Source organism: Danio aesculapii, chromosome 4 (genome assembly GCF_903798145.1).
Source record: "Danio aesculapii chromosome 4, fDanAes4.1, whole genome shotgun sequence".
Taxonomy (NCBI): domain Eukaryota; kingdom Metazoa; phylum Chordata; class Actinopteri; order Cypriniformes; family Danionidae; genus Danio; species Danio aesculapii.
Genome location: NC_079438.1, coordinates 8,386,391 through 8,404,552, shown reverse-complemented (window position 1 = coordinate 8,404,552; position 18,162 = coordinate 8,386,391). Strand labels below are relative to the sequence as shown.

Below are 18,162 nucleotides of genomic sequence, written 5' to 3'. Positions count from 1 at the left end.
AGTCCCTGGTGGTGGAGCAGGAATAAGTTGCCGTTGGGCTTGCTGCATCTGAGCAGGTGGCAAAGCTGGTGGGTCTGACAAAATGGTCCTTTTTCTTTTTAGTTTAGCCTGGCCCACAGTGCTACTGGCCAAGTGGTACTGGTTAGCCGGGCCTTGCTGAGGTGGTGGAGATGGGGGGGCGCACATTGGCAGGCAATAGGGGGTCAGCCACCACAGACAAGCGGCTTGGAAGTTGCAATCACAACTGCAGTGTCCTGCTGTTTAACTTTTTTATTATGCCACTGTACCAGGGTGGTGTGACTCACATCCACCAGTTGAAGGTTAGTCTGCTTCATCACTATAGCATTGGCCAGAATGCTGCACCTGATTTTTCTGTAGTCTGCCAGGATGGGATCCCATCTCGACACTGTGCCGGTCCCCTTCTTTTTGGGTGTTCTATGTATGGCACAGAGCCTGACAAAAAATAGTCTCAACCAAGCGACAGCAATCTGGCCACTGTGCAAGTGGAGCAGAGGTGGTCAGGGCATGCCTCTTCAAACTCTCCACTCCTGGGGTAAACTCCTGCCTCTTCTTTGGGGACCTAAACCTCCCTGTGTCCAGCTTTGCTTGATGCCTGGCTGCAAACACCACCCTCTGCTTGTCATAGTCCAGCAGGTTCTGCCAAAGAGCAACAATATTGCTCACCTAAGCAGAAAAAGCAGATAATACATGCTAATGAGAAAGCAAAATGTGCAAAAGGTTAGCAAGTATGACAAGTTAAAGAGTGAACAAAGAGTGGGTTTATATTCCTTACCTGCTAGTTGGTGAGGACAAGGGAGGGCTGATTCCTCAGGTCCACAAGATACTCTGCCAGGCTGTCCACTCTGTCCATACCTGGTACACCTGAGCCATCCACAGCCTAAAAAAATTTAAATAATAATTATAATACACACACACATAACAAACATAGGCACAAAACATAGATTGTAGATGCGTAAACATAGATAGGTTACAAGATATTTACATACACCAGACTCAGATGTCGATGTGCTTTGCTGCAACATGGAGGCAGCAACCAGGGTGGCAGAGGCATCAGGCTGGGTGGAGGGTTCAGTAGGTTGGGTGGAGTGGGCAACAGGCTGGGAGGAGGCATCAGAGAAGATGGTGATTGCAGCAGGTTGGGAGGAGGAAGCATGCTGGATGGAGGAGGCAGGGGGTTGGGTGGAGCGTGCAGCAGCATCCAGGGCAGTGGAGACAGCAGACTGGGTGGAGGCAGAAGCAGGATAGGCAGTGGAGGCAACAGCCAGGGCGGTGGAGACAGCAGACTGGGTGGAGACAGTAGCAGGATAGTCAGTGGAGGCAGCAGCCAGGCCGGTAAAAACAGCAGAGGAGGTGGCAGTCAGAGTGGTGGAGGCTGGAGGGTGGATGGAGGAGGTCGCAGCCAGGTCGGTGAAGGCTGGAGGATGGATAGAGGAGGTAGTTGCCAGGGTGGTGGAGGCTGGAGGATGGATAGAGGAGTTAGTTGCCAGGGCAGTGGAGGCAGCTGGGTGGATGGAAGAGACAGCAGCTGGGGTCATGGCAATGGGCTCAGAGGTGGGCAGGAAGTGGGAGGAGATGGAGAAGTTTGGGTCATCGGAGAGACTTGGCACAGTTATATCATATACTTCATCCTCCCCGAAGCCCTCATCTTCTTCCCCACCTTCATCCACATCCTCCAACATTTCCTGAGTCTGGGTTTAATGCCATGGGCTGTCCAGTCTGACTCAGGAGGTAGTCAACACCAAGCAGCTCTCCTACAAATGGAGAACAAAAAGACACAGACATTTATGACTTATCATATTTAAAGCATTCCATAATAATACTACAAAGACTTTCAATAATATCTAGACTTCTGTATTTGCCACTCACCACATGGTTGGCTTTGGTGATGCAAATAATAAAAAAAATAAATAAATAACAGTGAACACCCCCAAACCAAAAGTATTATGCACATAAGTGTATGACATACCGGTGTATTGGGCAGGAGGCCTGAATGTTGGTATAAAAGCCCGACCAAACACCTTCAGGCTGTTGGTGTTGACAGAGTGGGCCATATGCCAGGAGTATGTGAGAAGGGATGCTGGCTTGCTGGTCACAGCCGCAGTCCCTTGATCCTGGTTCCACCTGTTCAGGCCTTCCAGGAGGTATAGTTGAAAATTCAGTGCATTGGCACTGGTTCCTAGCAGAAAAAAGCAAATTAATAAAAAGGCACAATTTTCTACATTTTAAAAATTATTTAGAAGGTCACACATGTGAAATACCAACCTGGAATGAACCTGTTCAGGTGGCAGTGAAAAGACTCCAGGGATGTGGACCGTCTAGCACACCGATACTTTGTCAGAATGACCCCAGACTTTGTGGTGGTGCCTACCTCTATATAGAGTGGCACTCCAGGCTGCATGGATGCTGGATGCATTTGATATGACGTTTTTGAACACGCCAGATGTGCTCCATGTGCACCTCATCCATTAAGGGCACACCCATAAGGTCCCTCCCATTTGCTTCCCCGAGTTCCTGCAGCAGCCTCTCAATCAGGCATATGGTGTCTTTCTCGCCACGTGTCCTCCTGCGGCAGTAACGGCTAAGATCCTTTTTGGTGATGCTTCTGTCCACCATGTCATCACTTATAGATGGCACACCCTCCTGCATCAGCTGTTTTTTTTTTGCCTGCCGCAACAGGCTGAGATCTCCTGCATCCCACTCAAAGATACAGGCAGACAGGCATCCGATAAAGGTGAGGTATAGGGAATGGGCATCAGTGGTGCAGCCCACAGCCAGCTGCCTCATAAAATGCCAGATGTCCAGCCTTATGTGAAGATCTGGCCATTCTCCAAACTTATTTTGCAACTTACTGGTCACTCCCTCATTTATGCAGCAGCCACATTCCACATAGAGCAGCATTGGGGGTGGAACAGCTGCCTGGCGGTACCGCTCCATGACACCAGCCACCATTCTGTCCAGCCCTGGCCTCTCTTGCACTGTCAGGACACTGCTCAGAATCTGGCCAATCTCATTGCTAATGGAGGTCAACCAGAGCGCTGTCCCCCGTCCATGACCAGCCAGCTTCTTTGTGATCTGGAATTTATAAATGTAGCAAAGCATTTATGTTCGAATTTTATCACAGCCAACAATTCAAAACATTCAAGCCTAACACAGAGTCAGTGATGCATTACCTGTTTGGTAGAATCCATCTTTAATATAGTCCCAAAGATGGATGTGATGCTGGCCTTAATGTGGTCTAGCCTGGAGAGGATGTCCCTGCCATACACTGAGAGTAGCCAACGACTGGTGGGGATGTCGATGGGCTCTGGAGGCACCTGGCAGGCCACAGGAAAAAGGCTGGGTCGATCAACAAAGTCAGCACACTCTCCAAGATAATGTGCCAACCTCTTCAGCCATTCCTCCCCATGGTTTTCTCTCAGCTGCTTCACCAGTCGAGCCGGACTGTTGCCCAATGTCCTGTCCCAAAGCAACCCTATGACACGGATGTCACAGGCATACCTGAAATGCGCATTGTCGCTGTAATCAATTGCAGGTAATTATTGGAGGGTCAGTGGTTTGGGTCTACATAACTACCACATTTTCTACTCTGCTATACTTACTTGCGGGTCAGAATCAGCCTGAACATTTTCTGGTGTGGCAGGTCAAGTTGGTCGCGGACAATCTGACTTGTTGACAGATAGTTCAGAGAACACACAGTGCACCTGAGTGTCTCAGTCAACATCAGGTAGTATCTGTCAATGTCCAGGACCTTTCGAGCCCTCTTGTGGACACCATAACCTGTCAGATTCTTGCCACAAGTTGGGCAGGAGAACCTCACCTTCCACAGGTGGTAGGGCATCCACACCATTAACCTGCAGGACTATGCTAGAAACATTCTGAAGCTAGTGGTATGTACATCCTGTCAAAAACATACTAAAGGGTTTTAAGCAAGCATTAATTACACAGAAAATATTCACCATTGACAAACTTAGAGGGGGCCTTAGGAAAGACCATGGCACTGAAGCCTCAGACTGTGCACCAGTGGTGCCAGGAGCAGTGTTTGAAGCCTCAGACTGTGGGCCAATGATGCCATGAGCTGTGTCTGAAGCCTCAGACTGTGGGCCAGTGGCGCCAGAAGCTGTGTCTGAAGCCTCAGACTGTGGGCCAGTGGTGCCAGAAGCTGTGCCTGAAGCCTCAGACTGTGGTGGTGCAGCGGGAGACTGGGTGTAAGTGGCAGGCTGCAAAAAAAAAAAAAAAAGATGTAGTGAAAAAGCATAACAGCACTAATAAAAATATATATTTGTTGCATTATCATTAAAGTCTTTTTTAGTATATCACCTTAGTGGTGTGAAATCCACAATTGCAGGTCCTGGATTCCCCAAAGAGGGTGGTCTGTCCGCGGGCATGCATGGGACATTTCTCAATCTGAAAAGATAGATTTGAAAGATCTGAGGATTCTTTCTAACCTCTGTGTTTTGCTTCGAATACTTTAATTAATCATATCATTATTTAGAAACATTCTTCATGTAATTTAATCACATATTTATTGTTTTTGACATTGTGTACTTATTTTTCTATTCCATGGTTATTTATTTTCATGATTAGGAGATAAGAGTTTTTAACGTCAAAGCACTGATATTGTTTGCACCATTGCCAACCAATCTGCATACTACATATAATGTCATGAAGTATAAGTAATTTTGCCTTACCTTCTGATAAATGTCATACCACTTCCTCCGTCTTGGAGCTGGTCGATTGCCTGCTCCAGAAGGCCAAACACCAGAGCTGGCAAAGACTCTCAACCTGGCCATCCACTCCCCATCACCCATGGCCTTGTGGCTTTTTGGCTTAGTGCTCATCTGAACATAAAATGTAAATAAAACTTAACAAGTGCATTAATTACAATACTGTAGCCTGTTGCCTGAAACAAGCGAAAGAAAGATCACATTTCCCAGGTAATTTCTCTGCTATGGTAAAGGGATAGTACTAAAAACATATTAATTAATAGAAACATGAAATAATTAATAGATTAATAGAAACACCCGTTTGCACTGGCTGCCGGTTGCTGCCCGCATCAAATACAAAGCTCTGATGTTTGCTTACAAAGCGACCTCTGGCTTTGCTCCTTCGTATCTGCTCTCACTTCTGCAGATATATGTGCCCTCCAGAAACTTGCGTTCTGTGAATGAACGTCGCCTCGTTGTTCCATCCCAAAGAGGGAAGAAATCACTTTCCCGAACTCTCACATTCAATCTGCCCAGTTGGTGGAATGAACTCCCTAACTACATCAGAACAGCAGAGTCACTTGCTGTCTTCAAGAAACGACTAAAAACGCAACTGTTTAGTCTCCACTTTCCTTCCTAATCTGCAACTGCCTCTCTGGCTATACCACTAACTGTGCCCTCTCTCTCTCTCTCTCTCTCTCTCTCTCTCTCTCTCTCTCTCTCTCTCTCTCTCTCTCTCTCTCTCTCTCTCAAAAAAAAAAAAAATGTACTAATGCTTTGCTTCTTAGACTTTACACACCTGAAACTTGTCTATAGCACTTGTTCACTGCTGCTCTTATAGGTGTGTAAATTGCTTCCTTGTCCTCATTTGTAAGTCGCTTTGGATAAAAGCGTCTGCTAAATGACTAAATGTAAATGTAAATATATAATTAATTATGGTGGCTTGAAAAGCCAGCATACTGTTATCTATCTTAAACTTCTTCTTCTTCTTCTTCTTCTTCTTCTTCTTCTTCTTCTGAGACTAATTTCTAAGTGTATCTCCTCCTAGGCCTTTCAAGCTACATACTTCAAACTTTCGTCAAACCTTCAAACTGGTCTGACTCGGGTTGCTATATCTTTTCTAACTGATCCAACTTTGGGTTTTCCGAAAAACGACCCAGAAAAATCCCAAAAGTCCCATTGACTTAACAATGGGTCAAACTTTGTGAGCTCATAACTCTGCATCAGACTGTCCTACAGACTTCTAACTGGACTCATTTAACTCAGTCTAGCCAGCAGCAAATAACTGATGACTTTTTAACTTACTAGCCACTCCCTAGCAACCACTTACAGCACCCTAGCAACTGTCCCATAGACTTCCATTGTAAAAGACTGTCATTGACTTAACATTGGATCAACCTTTGTGAGCTCAAAACTCTGCATCAGACTGTCCTACAGACTAGAGTTTGGCCTCATTCAACTCAGTCTAGCCCGCAGCCAATCACTGATTACCTTTAAACTTACTAGCCACTCCCTAGCAACCAATTTCAGCACCCTAGCAACTGTCCCAAAGACTGTGACTAGCTATTCTAACACATGCTAACAGTTTAAACTTCCTACTGACATGCTAATCTTGCTAGAAAGGTGCTAGCAACACGATAGTGACATGCTAGAATCATGCTAATAACATGCTAATTCATGCTAGAATCATGCTATTTCATGCTAGAAACATGCTAACATTATGCTAATTCTTGCTAGAATCATGCTAGTAACATGCTAATTCATGCTAGAAACATGCTAGTAACATGCTATTTCATGCTAGAATCATGCTAGTAACAAGGTAATTCATGCTAGAATCATGCTAACAACATGCTAATTCAAGCTAGAAACATGCTAGTAACATGCTAATTCATGCTAGAATCATGCTAGTAACATGCTAATTCATGCTAGAACCATGCTAGTAACATGCTAATTCATGCTAGAAACATGCTAGTAACATGCTAATTCATGCTGGAATCATGCTAATAACATGCTAATTCATGCTAGAATCATGCTATTTCATGCTAGAAACATGCTAACATTATGCTAATTCTTGCTAGAATCATGCTAGTAACATGCTAATTCATGCTAGAAACATGCTAGTAACATGCTATTTCATGCTAGAATCATGCTAGTAACAAGGTAATTCATGCTAGAATCATGCTAGTAACATGCTAATTCATGCTAGAATCATGCTAATTTATGCTAGCAACTGCCTAGCAACCACTCATAATACTTTAGCAACTGCCAAGCAACAACCTAGCAACGCCTTAGCAACCACTCAGAACACCCTAGCAACCACCTAGCAACACCTTAACAATGACCTAGAATACCATAGCAACCGCCTAGCAACAACTTAGCAACCACCTAGCAACACCTTAGCAACCACCTTGCAACACCTTAGCAACAACCTAGCAACACCTTAGCAAGCACTTAGAACAACCTAGCAACTGCCTACCAAGAAACATGCCAATCTATACTAGAAACATGCTAACATAAATGTACTTATCTATGCCGACTGTTTCAAACTTCATAAAAACTGCTTCAGTTATTTACACTTTAAAACGACTTCAAACTTTTAGACTCGGCTTTTCAAGCCACCATAAAGTTTGTCCTCAAACTTTAATATCTAGTTGATAATGTTATCAGATGGGTAATTATAACACGATAACACAATAGTAAACATTATAATAAACATTTAGGTTCAAAAGACAGACATTTTTATTATTCACAGTAGAATGACCGTAACACATTAGTTATAAATAACTATAATTCATATAGCTAATTATCATTTAGTAGCATTATCATTTATGGGTACACCATTGTAGTAACAGTTATAAATCATACAAACATAATAAACATTTAGCAACAAAAGGCAGGCAATTACAGCTTTTAATTTATTCTTACAATTCATTTAGCTAATGAATATTTAGCAGAAAAAGCCTATATTTTTGTGTAAACTTTATTTTGACGCGTCGAGAAACGTTTTGATAAACACATCCAAACAACTGTATATACAGTATATATGCATGTATATATAGATACAGTTAATAATTTAAAGACACGTTCGAACAAAATCAATGATTTCTGCAACTGTATCAAAAGTATGTAATGTTAAACAGTTTGCGGGGTCGTGACCTTTGACACCATGCACGTGAATTTAGGGTGACTTTTGTTAAAGTTCTTGTCATAAAATTATAAATCAGCATTAGGAGGCCAAGACTGACATAACAAAAGACTACAATCGACAAAACAACTTCTATCAGTAGATATAGACGTTGACAAAAATAACTTACCTTGATCGGTTATATGATGATGTGCATATAATCATTTGCACGCGACGCGATTGGCTCTCATCCATTCTCACAATGGAGAGCGAGAGCAGCGATTGGCTCCCATCCATTCTCACAATGGAGAGCGAGCGCAACGATTGGACGAGGAGGGAGACCGAGACAGACGATCCTGATCCAGGTAGCGCCACAGAGACTCAGACTAATCAATCCAACTGTGGTAGAAATGCTGAACTTTGTCATGATAGGTATCCAGGTAAATCCAAATAAAAGCTGCCGAAAAGAGAGAGAGAGAAAGGTAACAGAAACATGCAGCTCAAACCCACAACCCTGAGATTAAGAGTCTCATGCTCTACCGACTGAGCTAGCCAGGCTTCTAATACTCTCATTCTAGTCACTGTTTTGATCAATACCTTCCCTACCTGTGTAGAGTTTGATGCTGTTTTTAAGTCAACTGGAATCAGTAACTTGGCCGATACAGGCACTGGACAACAAACTTCTACTGAATCCTGATGTCAACTTGTAACGCTACACAGCACGTGGCCCAGGATCATTGCCCAGTGCACGTGTTAGCAGTTGCAAGGCAGAGAAAAGATTAGTTCATCCCGGGGTGGGCTCTAACCACCAACATTTCAGTTAACAGCCGATCGCGCTAACTGATTGCACCACAGAGACTCAGACTAACTAATCTAACTGTGGTATAAATGCTGAACTTTGTCTCGATAGGTATGCTCAATGAATCCAAATGAAAGCTGCCGAAAAAGAGAGAAAGGTAACAGAAACACCCAACTTGGGGCTCAAAACCACAAGCCTGAGATTAAGAGTCTCATGCGCTACAAACTGAGCTAGCCAGGCTTGAGAGATGCTCATTCAAGAGAAAGTCACTTGATGCTGATTTTAAGTCAACTGGAATCAGTAACTTGGTCTATCTAGGCACTGGACAACAAACATCTGCTAAATCCTGATGTCATCTTGTAACGCCAGACAGCACGTGGCCCAGGATCATTGCCCGGTGCACGTGTTAGCAGTTGCAAGGCAGAGAAAAGCTTAATTCGTCCCTGAGTGGGCTTGAACCACCAACCTTTCGGTTAACAGCCGAACGCGCTAACCAATTGCGCCACAGAGACTTCAGAGCAGCACAACTGTAGTAGAAATGCTGAACTTTGTCTCAATAGGTATGCTCGAAGAATCCAATTGAAAGCTGCCGAAAAGAGAGAGAAAAACGCCCATCGTGGGGCTCAAACCCACGACACTGAGATTAAGAGTCTCATGCTCTACCGACTGAGCTAGCCGGGCTTCTGATGCGTTCATTCTAGTCACTGTTTTGATCAATACCTTCCCTACCTGTGTAAAGTTTGATGCTGATTTTAAGTCAACTGGAATAAGTAACTTGGCCGATCCAGGCACTGGACAACAAACTTCTGCTAAATCCTGATGTCATCTTGTAACGCCAGACAGCACGTGGCCCAGGATCATTGCCCGGTGCACGTGTTAGCAGTTGCAAGGCAGCAAAAGCATTCATCCTTCCCTGGGTGGGCTCGAACCACCAAGCTTTGGGTTAAGAGCCGAACATGCTAACCGATTACCCCACTGAGACTCAAACACCAAACCGACTGTTGTAGAAAACCTGAACTTTGTCTCACTTGGTCTGCAGGATGAATCCAAATGAAAGCTGCCGAAAAGAGAGAGAAAGGTAACAGAAACAGCCAACGTAGGGCTCAAACCCACGTCACTGAGATTAAGTGTCTCATGCTCTCCCGTCTGAGGTAGCCGAGCTTGTGAGATACTCATTCTAGTCACTGTTTTTATCAATACCTTCCCTACCTGTGTAAAGTTTGATGCTGATTTTAAGTCAACTGGAATAAGTAAATTGGCCAATAGAGGCACTGGACAACAAACTTCTGCTAAATCCTGATGTCATCTTGTAACGCCAGACAGGGCTTGTGAGATGCTCATTCAAGAGAAAGTCACTGTTTTGATCAATACCTTCCCTACCTGTGTAAAGTTTAATGTTTTTAATGTTATCTTGTAACGCCAGACAGCACGTGGCCCAGGATCATTGCCCGGTGCACATGTTAGCAGTTGCAAGGCAGCAAAGGCCTTCGTTCGTCCCTGGATGGGCTCAAAGCAACAACCTTTTGGTTAACAGCCGAACGCACTAACCGATTGTGCCACAGAGACTCAGACTAAATATACCAACTGTGGTAGAAACCAGAACTTTGTCTCACTTGGTCTGCTGGATGAACCCAAATGAAAGCTGCCGAACATGCTAACCGATTGCCGATTTTAAGTCAACTGGAATCTTGTAACGCCAGACAGGGCTTGTGAGATGCTCATTCAAGAGAAGTCACTGTTTTGATCAATACCTTCCCTACCTGTGTAAAGTTTAATGTTTTTTTCAAGTCAACTGGAATAAAAAAAATTGGCCAACCCAGGCACTGGATAACAAACTTCTGCTAAATCCTGAAGTTATCTTTTAACGCCAGACAGCACGTGGCCCAGGATCATTGCCCGGTGCACGTGTTAGCAGTTGCAAGGCAGCAAAGGCCTTCGTTCGTCCCTGGATGGGCTCAAAGCAACAACCTTTTGGTTAACAGCCGAACGCACTAACCGATTGTGCCACAGAGACTCAGACTAAATATACCAACTGTGGTAGAAAACAGAACTTTGTCTCACTTGGTCGGCTGGATGAACCCAAATGAAAGCTGCCGAAAAGAGAGAGAGAAAGGTAACAGAAACACCCAGCGTGAGGCTTGAACTAACGTCACTGAGATTAAGTGTCTCATGCTCACCCGACTGAGCTAGCCGGGCTAGTGAGAAACTCATTCTAGTCACTGTTTTGATCAATACCTTCCCTACCTGTGTAAAGTTTGATGCCGATTTTAAGTCAACTGGAATAAGTAACTTTGCCGATCCAGGCACTGGCCAACAAACTTCTGCTAAATCCTGATGTCATCTTGTAACGCCAGACAGCACGTGCCCCAGGATCTAAGCCCAGTGCAGGTGTTAGCAGTTGCTAGGCAGAGAAAGGCTTAAATCTTCCCTGGGTGGGCTTGAACCACCAACCTTTCGGTTAACAGCCAAACGCGCTAACCAATTGCGCCACAGAGACTTCGAGAGCAACCCAGCTGTAGTAGAAATGCTGAACTTTGTCTCAATAGGTATGCTCGAAGAATCCAATTGAAAGCTGCCGAAAAGAGAGAGAAAAACGCCCAACGTGGGGCTCGAACCCACGACCCTGAGATTAAGAGTCTCATGCTCTACCGACTGAGCTAGCCGGGCTTCTGATGCGTTAATTCTAGTCACTGTTTTGATCAATACCTTCCCTACCTGTGTAAAGTTTGATGCTGATTTTAAGTCAACTGGAATAAGTAACTTGGCCGATCCAGGCACTGGACAACAAACTTCTGCTAAATCCTGATGTCATCTTGTAACGCCAGACAGCACGTGGCCCAGAATCATTGCCCGGTGCACGTGTTAGCAGTTGCAAGGCAGAGAAAAGCTTAATTCGTCCCTGGGTGGGCTCGAACCACCAACCTTTCGGTTAACAGCCGAACGCGCTAACCAATTGCGCAACAGAGACTTCGAGAGCTACACAACTGTAGTAGAAATGCTGAACTTTGTCTCAATAGGTATGCTCGAAGAATCCAATTGAAAGCTGCCGAAAAGAGAGAGAAAAACGCCCAACGTAGGGCTCGAACCCACGACGCTGAGATTAAGAGTCTCATGCTCTACCGACTGAGCTAGCCGGGCTTCTGATGCATTTATTCTAGTCACTGTTTTGATCAATACCTTCCCTACCTGTGTAAAGTTTAATGGTTTTTTTATGTCAACTGGCATATAAAAAATTGGCCAATACAGCTCGAACCCACGACCCTGAGAGTCTCATGCTCTACCGACTGAGCTAGCCGGGCTTCCGATACATTTATTCTAGTCACTGTTTTGATCAATACCTTCCCTACCTGTGTAAAGTTTGATGCTGATTTTAAGTCAACTGGAATAAGTAACTTGGCCGATCCAGGCACTGGACAACAAACTTCTGCTAAATCCTGATGTCATCTTTTAACGCCAGACAGCACATGGCCCAGGATCATTGCCCGGTGCACGTGTTAGCAGTTGCAAGGCAGCAAAAGCCTTCGTTCGTCCCTGGATGGGCTCAAAGCAACAACCTTTTGGTTAACAGCCGAACGCACTAACCGATTGTGCCACAGAGACTCAGACTAAATATACCAACTGTGGTAGAAACGCTGAACTTTGTATCACTTGGTCTGCTGGATGAACCCAAATGAAAGCTGCCGAAAAGAGAGAGAGAAAGGTAACAGAAACACCCAACGTGAGGCTTGAACTAACGTCACTGAGATTGAGTGTCTCATGCTCTCCCGACTGAGCTAGCCGGGCTAGTGAGAAACTCATTCTAGTCACTGTTTTGATCAATACCTTCCCTACCTGTGTAAAGTTTGATGCTGATTTTAAGTCAACTGGAATCAGTAACTTGGTCTATCTAGGCACTGGACAACAAAATTCTGCTAAATCCTGATGTCATCTTGTAACGCCAGACAGCACGTGGCCCAGGATCATTGCCCGGTGCACGTGTTAGCAGTTGCAAGGCAGCAAAAGCATTCGTCCTTCCCTGGGTGGGCTCGAACCACCAAGCTTTGGGTTAACAGCCGAACATGCTAACCGATTGCCCCACTGAGACTCAGACACCAAACCGACTGTTGTAGAAAACCTGAACTTTGTCTCACTTGGTCTGCAGGATGAATCCAAATGAAAGCTGCCGAAAAGAGAGAGAAAGGTAACAGAAACAGCCAACGTAGGGCTCAAACCCACCTCACTGAGATTAAGTGTCTCATGCTCTCCCGTCTGAGCTAGCCAGGCTTGTGAGACACTCATTCTAGTCACTGTTTTTATCAATACCTTCCCTACCTGTGTAAAGTTTGATGCTGATTTTAAGTCAACTGGAATAAGTAACTTGGCCAATAGAGGCACTGGACAAAAAACTTCTGCTAAATCCTGATGTCATCTTGTAACGCCAGACAGGGCTTGTGAGATGCTCATTCAAGAGAAAGTCACTGTTTTGATCAATACCTTCCCTACCTGTGTTAAGTTTAATGTTTTTTTCAAGTCAACTGTAATAAAAAAAATTGGCCAATCCAGGCACTGGACAACAAACTTCTGCTAAATCCTGACGTCATCTTGTAACGCCAGACAGCACGTGGCCCAGGATCATTGCCCGGTGCACGTGTTAGCAGTTGCAAGGCAGCAAAAGCCTTCGTTCGTCCCTGGATGGGCTCAAAGCAACAACCTTTTGGTTAACAGCCAAACGCACTAACCGATTGTGCCACAGAGACTCAGACTAAATTTACCAACTGTGGTAGAAACGCTGAACTTTGTCTCACTTGGTCTTCTGGATGAACCCAAATGAAAGCTGCCGAAAAGAGAGAGAAAGGTAACAGAAACACCCAACGTGAGGCTTTAACTAACATCACTGAGATTAAGTGTCTCATGCTCTCCCGACTGAGCTAGCCGGGCTAGTGAAAAACTCATTCTAGTCACTGTTTTGATCAATACCTGCCCTACCTGTGTAACATTTGATGCTGATTTTAAGTCAACTGGAATAAGTAACTTGGTCAATCTAGGCACTGGACAACAAACTTCTGCTAAATCCTGATGTCATCTTGTAACGCCAGACAGCACGTGGCCCAGGATCATTGCCCGGTGCACGTGTTAGCAGTTGCAAGGCAGCAAAAGCATTCGTTCTTCCCTGGGTGGGCTCGAACCACCAACCTTTCGGTTAACAGTGTAGTGGAAAGTTGCGCTGGATCTCGACAAACATCTTCTAGGTTTCAAAAAAGAGGCTGAGGTCTTCGAAGTTCTCAAGTTGAAGCAGTTTATTGTTACAGCAGAGATGGTCGATCGAGCTCTCTCCCCCTCAATGTCCAAAAACCCACAGTTTATATACAGTTTCTTATCCATAGGTATCATGAGATATGATTTAACATCACCCTATTCCCGGCTCCAATAGCATCCTAGCTTTTTAATTAATGGCTGTATGGTTTTCTGTTTTTACATATCTTAAAGGTCACATAGCATGTGCTTACAATCATGTGTTTGCATATGATCATGATGTTTCCATATTTTTTAAATGATTCTCCTTATGTATGCTATTTTGACGAGGGTTGTTTTTGTCTTGTTCAACATATACATTGTCTAAATGTATTGCATACGCTCTGTCATAATGTTCTCACTTTGGCGCATGACCTGCTGTGCTTCAATTGTAAGGCCCTCAATTATAAGGCCCTGCATGTTTGTATGTCTCTTCTGCATCACTTGAATATAGGTCTTTCTATAAGTTTTAACAGTATATTTTAATAGTAATCTATATTTTAATAGTGGCAGATTATATAGTGATTACATAATAAAAGTTCCACTATAATGACTGTACGGTCGCGGCAAACCACTGTCGCTCATCCACAGCTGCCTGGTCACTAAGTGACAGGGGCTTGTTTGTGAGTTGCAGAGGAGGATTCCAATTACGTATAGGAGGCTTGAAAGAAAAGAGAACAACAACATAAGTGGACGTGCAAAACAACGTAATCAGCAGGATTCGAACCTGCCCGGAGAAAGCCCAATGGATTTCTAGTCCATCGCCTTAACCACTTGGCCACGACTACAGTCGTCTGCTTTCTCTCTCCTGCTAAGGTGGCAACCAAGCACAGGGTCAACAGGGGTAGAGGAAGGTGCACTAGCTCTAGTGCAACTTTTCCGTACAATCTCTGGGAAGCAGGGACAGCATAGCTCTCTAATCTAACAAACTCAGCTAACTTCATGGGCACTCTTTCCACACAAGCTGATGATCTGAATTCAGAGCAACGTGCTCTCGCAGGCCACACCACAATGGACAGCCACCAAGTGATATGAAAAGAACAACGAGGTCTCTGACAAACAGACAGGCCTTCACCCGAACAGGGACTTGAACCCTGGACCCTCAGATTAAAAGTCTGATGCTCTACCGACTGAGCTATCCGGGCTCCTGTCTGCTGAGGCACCTGTTTGCGGAATTGGACCTCTGTAAGCCCCTTGCCGGCTAACAACACTTTCTCATCAGAGCACAGACCTGCGTCCTCTTAAAAAAAACAGATGCAGGCGTCCTCCAGGAAACGGCGTTTCAGAGCTGTGCCATGCCACTGCTGAGCTGCACCGTGAAAGACCTTGAAGTCATTAGGTGTTACCAAGCCATGGTCCAAAAGCATGGCCAAAAGCAAGGTTCGAACCTGCGCGGGGAGACCCCAATGGATTTCAAGTCCATCGCCTTAACCTCTCGGCCACGACTACGCATGGTGGCAGCTCATTGACTTTTTCTGCTGAATGTGGGCAACATTGAACGCAGCACAGTTGGGGCATAAATGGCCTCTAACAAACTCAGCTAACTTCATGGGCACTCTTTCCACACAAGCTGATGATCTGAATTCAGAGCAACGTGCTCTCGCAGGCCACACCACAATGGACAGCCACCAAGTGATATGAAAAGAACAACGAGGTCTCTGACAAACAGACAGGCCTTCACCCGAACAGGGACTTGAACCCTGGACCCTCAGATTAAAAGTCTGATGCTCTACCGACTGAGCTATCCGGGCTCCTGTCTGCTGAGGCACCTGTTTGCGGAGTTGGACCTCTGCAAGCCCCTTGCCGGCTAACAACACTTTCTCATCACAGCACAGACCTGCGTCCTCTTAAAAAAACAGATGCAGGCGTCCTCCAGGAAACGGCGTTTCAGAGCTGTGCCATGCCACTGCTGAGCTGCACCGTGAAAGACCTTGAAGTCATTAGGTATTACCAAAGCCATGGTCCAAAAGCATGGCCAAAAGCACATTTCGCCTGGGCCTTTTGGAACTGTGCTAGCATCAGTCTTGAAAAGAGCTGTGCATAAAGCAACTCTCCAGAAGCTGATGGAGTGGGGAAAATGTGCCACAAAGGGACAGCCAAAACAGACTGGGCGACTTGGAAAAAAAACTATCAAATCCCAATCTTGATGAGCCGTACAAGATGTTGCTGTCGATTAATTGAACGTTTCTCTCGGCAACATCAGAGTGTAGGGACTACAAAAAAAGCTAAATTGCGACTGGACTGGACTTGAATTATTCAATATGGGATTAAACACGCAGGCCCGCAACCAAACGTCGCAAAAGCCACAGTTCCTCTCACAGAGAGAAAAAGCAAAAGCAGCTGGCTGTTCCGTAGTCGGCAGGGTTCGAACCTGCGCGGGGGGACCCCAATGGATTTCAAGTCCATCGCCTTAACCTCTCGGCCACGACTACCCCTGGCCTTGACTCGTCTGCTCTGTTGGCCGGATGTGGGCAACACTAGATACAGCAGAGGTTGGGGTGAGAAATCCAGCCGTGGCCTGAGGTGACGAAAACTCAGCCCAGCATGGCTTTCCGTTAACAGGTACGCGCTGCTGTGACCGGGATTCAAACTGGGATTTCTCTGGCCACAACACAGAGTACGGATCACTGTACGGTCGCGGCAAACCACTGTCGCTCACCCACAGCTGCCTGGTCACTAAGTGACAGGGGCTTGTTTGTGAGATGCAGAAGAGGATTGCAATTACGTATAGGAGGCTTGAAAGAAAAGAGAACAACAACATAAGTGGACGTGCAAAACAACGTAGTCGGCAGGATTCGAATATGCACAGGGAAACCCCAATGGATTTCTAGTCCATCGCCTTAACCACTCGGCCACGACTACAGACGTCTGCTTTCACTCTCCTGCTGAGATGGCAACCAAGCACAGGGTCAACAGGGGTAGAGGAAGGTGCACTAGCTCTTGTGCAACTTTTCCATACAATCTCTGGGAAGCAGGGACAGCATAGCTCTCTAATCTAACACACTCAGCTAACAGCAACCAAGCACAGGTTCAACAGGGGTCCAAAAGCATGGCCAAAAGCACATTTTGCCTGGGCCTTTTGGAACTGTGCTAGCATCAGTCTTGAAAAGAGCTGTGCATAAAGCAACTCTCCAGAAGCAGATGGAGTGGGGAAAATGTGCCACAAAGGGACAGCCAAAACGGACTGGGCGACTTGGAAAAAAAACTATCAAATCCCAATCTTGATGAGCCGTACAAGATGTTGCTGTCGATTTATTGAACGTTTCTCTAGACAACATCAGAGTGTAGGGACTACAAAAAAAGCTAAATTGCGACTAGTCGCTGGACTTGAATTATTCAATATGGGATTAAACACGCAGGCCCGCAACCAAACGTCGCAAAAGCCACAGTTCCTCTCACAGAGAGAAAAAGCAAAAGCAGCTGGCTGTTCCGTAGTCGGCAGGGTTCGAACCTGCACGGGGAGACCCCAATGGATTTCAAGTCCATCGCCTTAACCTCTCGGCCACGACTACACATGGTGACAGCTCTTTGACTTTTTCTGCTGAATGTGGGCAACATTGAACGCAGCACAGTTGGGGCATAAATGGCCTGAGGTTGTAAAAAGCGGCACAAGCATTGCTTGAAAGACACGGGGTACTTGAAGTCAAGATCTTCATTACCAAAGCTTAGCGGAACCATTTAGGTTTGTAACGTGACAGTGAGATTAAAGCAAGATTGGATGAATCTTATTTGAAGTGTGCAGCAAGTCTGAGAATTCGAAGCTAACTATTGTCCTCAGCTCATCACGCCTAAGTTTTGAGAAGACCAGTCGGAATTGTTTCACACAACTTAAATGTAACCCAACAAAGAAAACCCAGATGGGACTTGAACCCACAATCCCCAGCTTCGAAGGCTGATGCCTTATCCATTAGGCCACTGGGTCAACACTAGCCTTTGTCATATCTGATGTATGGCTCAGGAAGTTCTTGTTACTCAGAAAACAGTTCTTTAGGATCCCTATGCCATATTGCATTCAGACGATCTGATGTGTACACCTAATGACAAAACAGCTTCTCTGAGGAGTTTTCCATTGTCATGTCTTTTTGACCTAAGGGTATGAACCTAGCTTTTTAAAGGTAATACTGGATTGTCTTGCACAGTCAACCTAATAGAAACTGCATCAAAGACAACCCAGTTGGTACTTTAAACCCACAATCCCCAGCTTCGAAGGCTGGTGCCTTATCCATTAGGCCACTGGACTGTTT

General features: G+C 45.2%; 1 protein-coding gene and 8 non-coding genes across 9 annotated transcripts; all 9 read right to left on the bottom strand.

Annotated features, from left to right (window-relative positions):
• LOC130222185 (uncharacterized) lies at positions 1-2,376 on the bottom strand. The gene is made up of 5 exons (XM_056454822.1): positions 2,284-2,376; positions 1,988-2,197; positions 1,008-1,772; positions 794-898; positions 1-684 (listed from the first exon to the last, which is right to left on the bottom strand). The coding sequence occupies exons 3-4, from the start codon at positions 1,698-1,700 to the stop codon at positions 797-799; spliced, it is 795 nt and encodes a 264-aa protein (XP_056310797.1). The 5' UTR covers positions 1,701-1,772; positions 1,988-2,197; positions 2,284-2,376; the 3' UTR covers positions 1-684; positions 794-796.
• Positions 2,377-9,085: 6,709 nt separating this feature from the next.
• On the bottom strand, positions 9,086-9,159 carry trnan-guu (transfer RNA asparagine (anticodon GUU)). Its single transcript has one exon. It is a non-coding gene; the product is annotated as a tRNA-Asn (tRNA).
• Positions 9,160-11,241: 2,082 nt separating this feature from the next.
• Positions 11,242-11,314, bottom strand: trnak-cuu (transfer RNA lysine (anticodon CUU)). Its single transcript has one exon. It is a non-coding gene; the product is annotated as a tRNA-Lys (tRNA).
• A 227-nt stretch (positions 11,315-11,541) lies between these two features.
• On the bottom strand, positions 11,542-11,615 carry trnan-guu (transfer RNA asparagine (anticodon GUU)). Its single transcript has one exon. It is a non-coding gene; the product is annotated as a tRNA-Asn (tRNA).
• Positions 11,616-14,990: 3,375 nt separating this feature from the next.
• trnak-uuu (transfer RNA lysine (anticodon UUU)) lies at positions 14,991-15,063 on the bottom strand. Its single transcript has one exon. It is a non-coding gene; the product is annotated as a tRNA-Lys (tRNA).
• Positions 15,064-15,596: 533 nt separating this feature from the next.
• On the bottom strand, positions 15,597-15,669 carry trnak-uuu (transfer RNA lysine (anticodon UUU)). Its single transcript has one exon. It is a non-coding gene; the product is annotated as a tRNA-Lys (tRNA).
• A 599-nt stretch (positions 15,670-16,268) lies between these two features.
• On the bottom strand, positions 16,269-16,350 carry trnas-uga (transfer RNA serine (anticodon UGA)). Its single transcript has one exon. It is a non-coding gene; the product is annotated as a tRNA-Ser (tRNA).
• A 998-nt stretch (positions 16,351-17,348) lies between these two features.
• trnas-uga (transfer RNA serine (anticodon UGA)) lies at positions 17,349-17,430 on the bottom strand. The gene has a single exon. It is a non-coding gene; the product is annotated as a tRNA-Ser (tRNA).
• A 337-nt stretch (positions 17,431-17,767) lies between these two features.
• On the bottom strand, positions 17,768-17,840 carry trnar-ucg (transfer RNA arginine (anticodon UCG)). Its single transcript has one exon. It is a non-coding gene; the product is annotated as a tRNA-Arg (tRNA).
• Between the last annotated feature and the right edge of the window lie 322 nt (positions 17,841-18,162).

What these genes read in the sequence shown, in the direction of transcription:
- LOC130222185 (XM_056454822.1), bottom strand. Translation starts at nt 1,700, where the DNA reads ATGTTGGAGGATGTGGATGAAGGTGGGGAAGAAGATGAGGGCTTCGGG. An exon ending in CATCGACATCTGAGTCTGGT is followed by an intron (nt 899 to 1,007) that starts GTATGTAAATAT and finishes AAATTTTTTTAG; the next exon opens with GCTGTGGATGGCTCAGGTGT.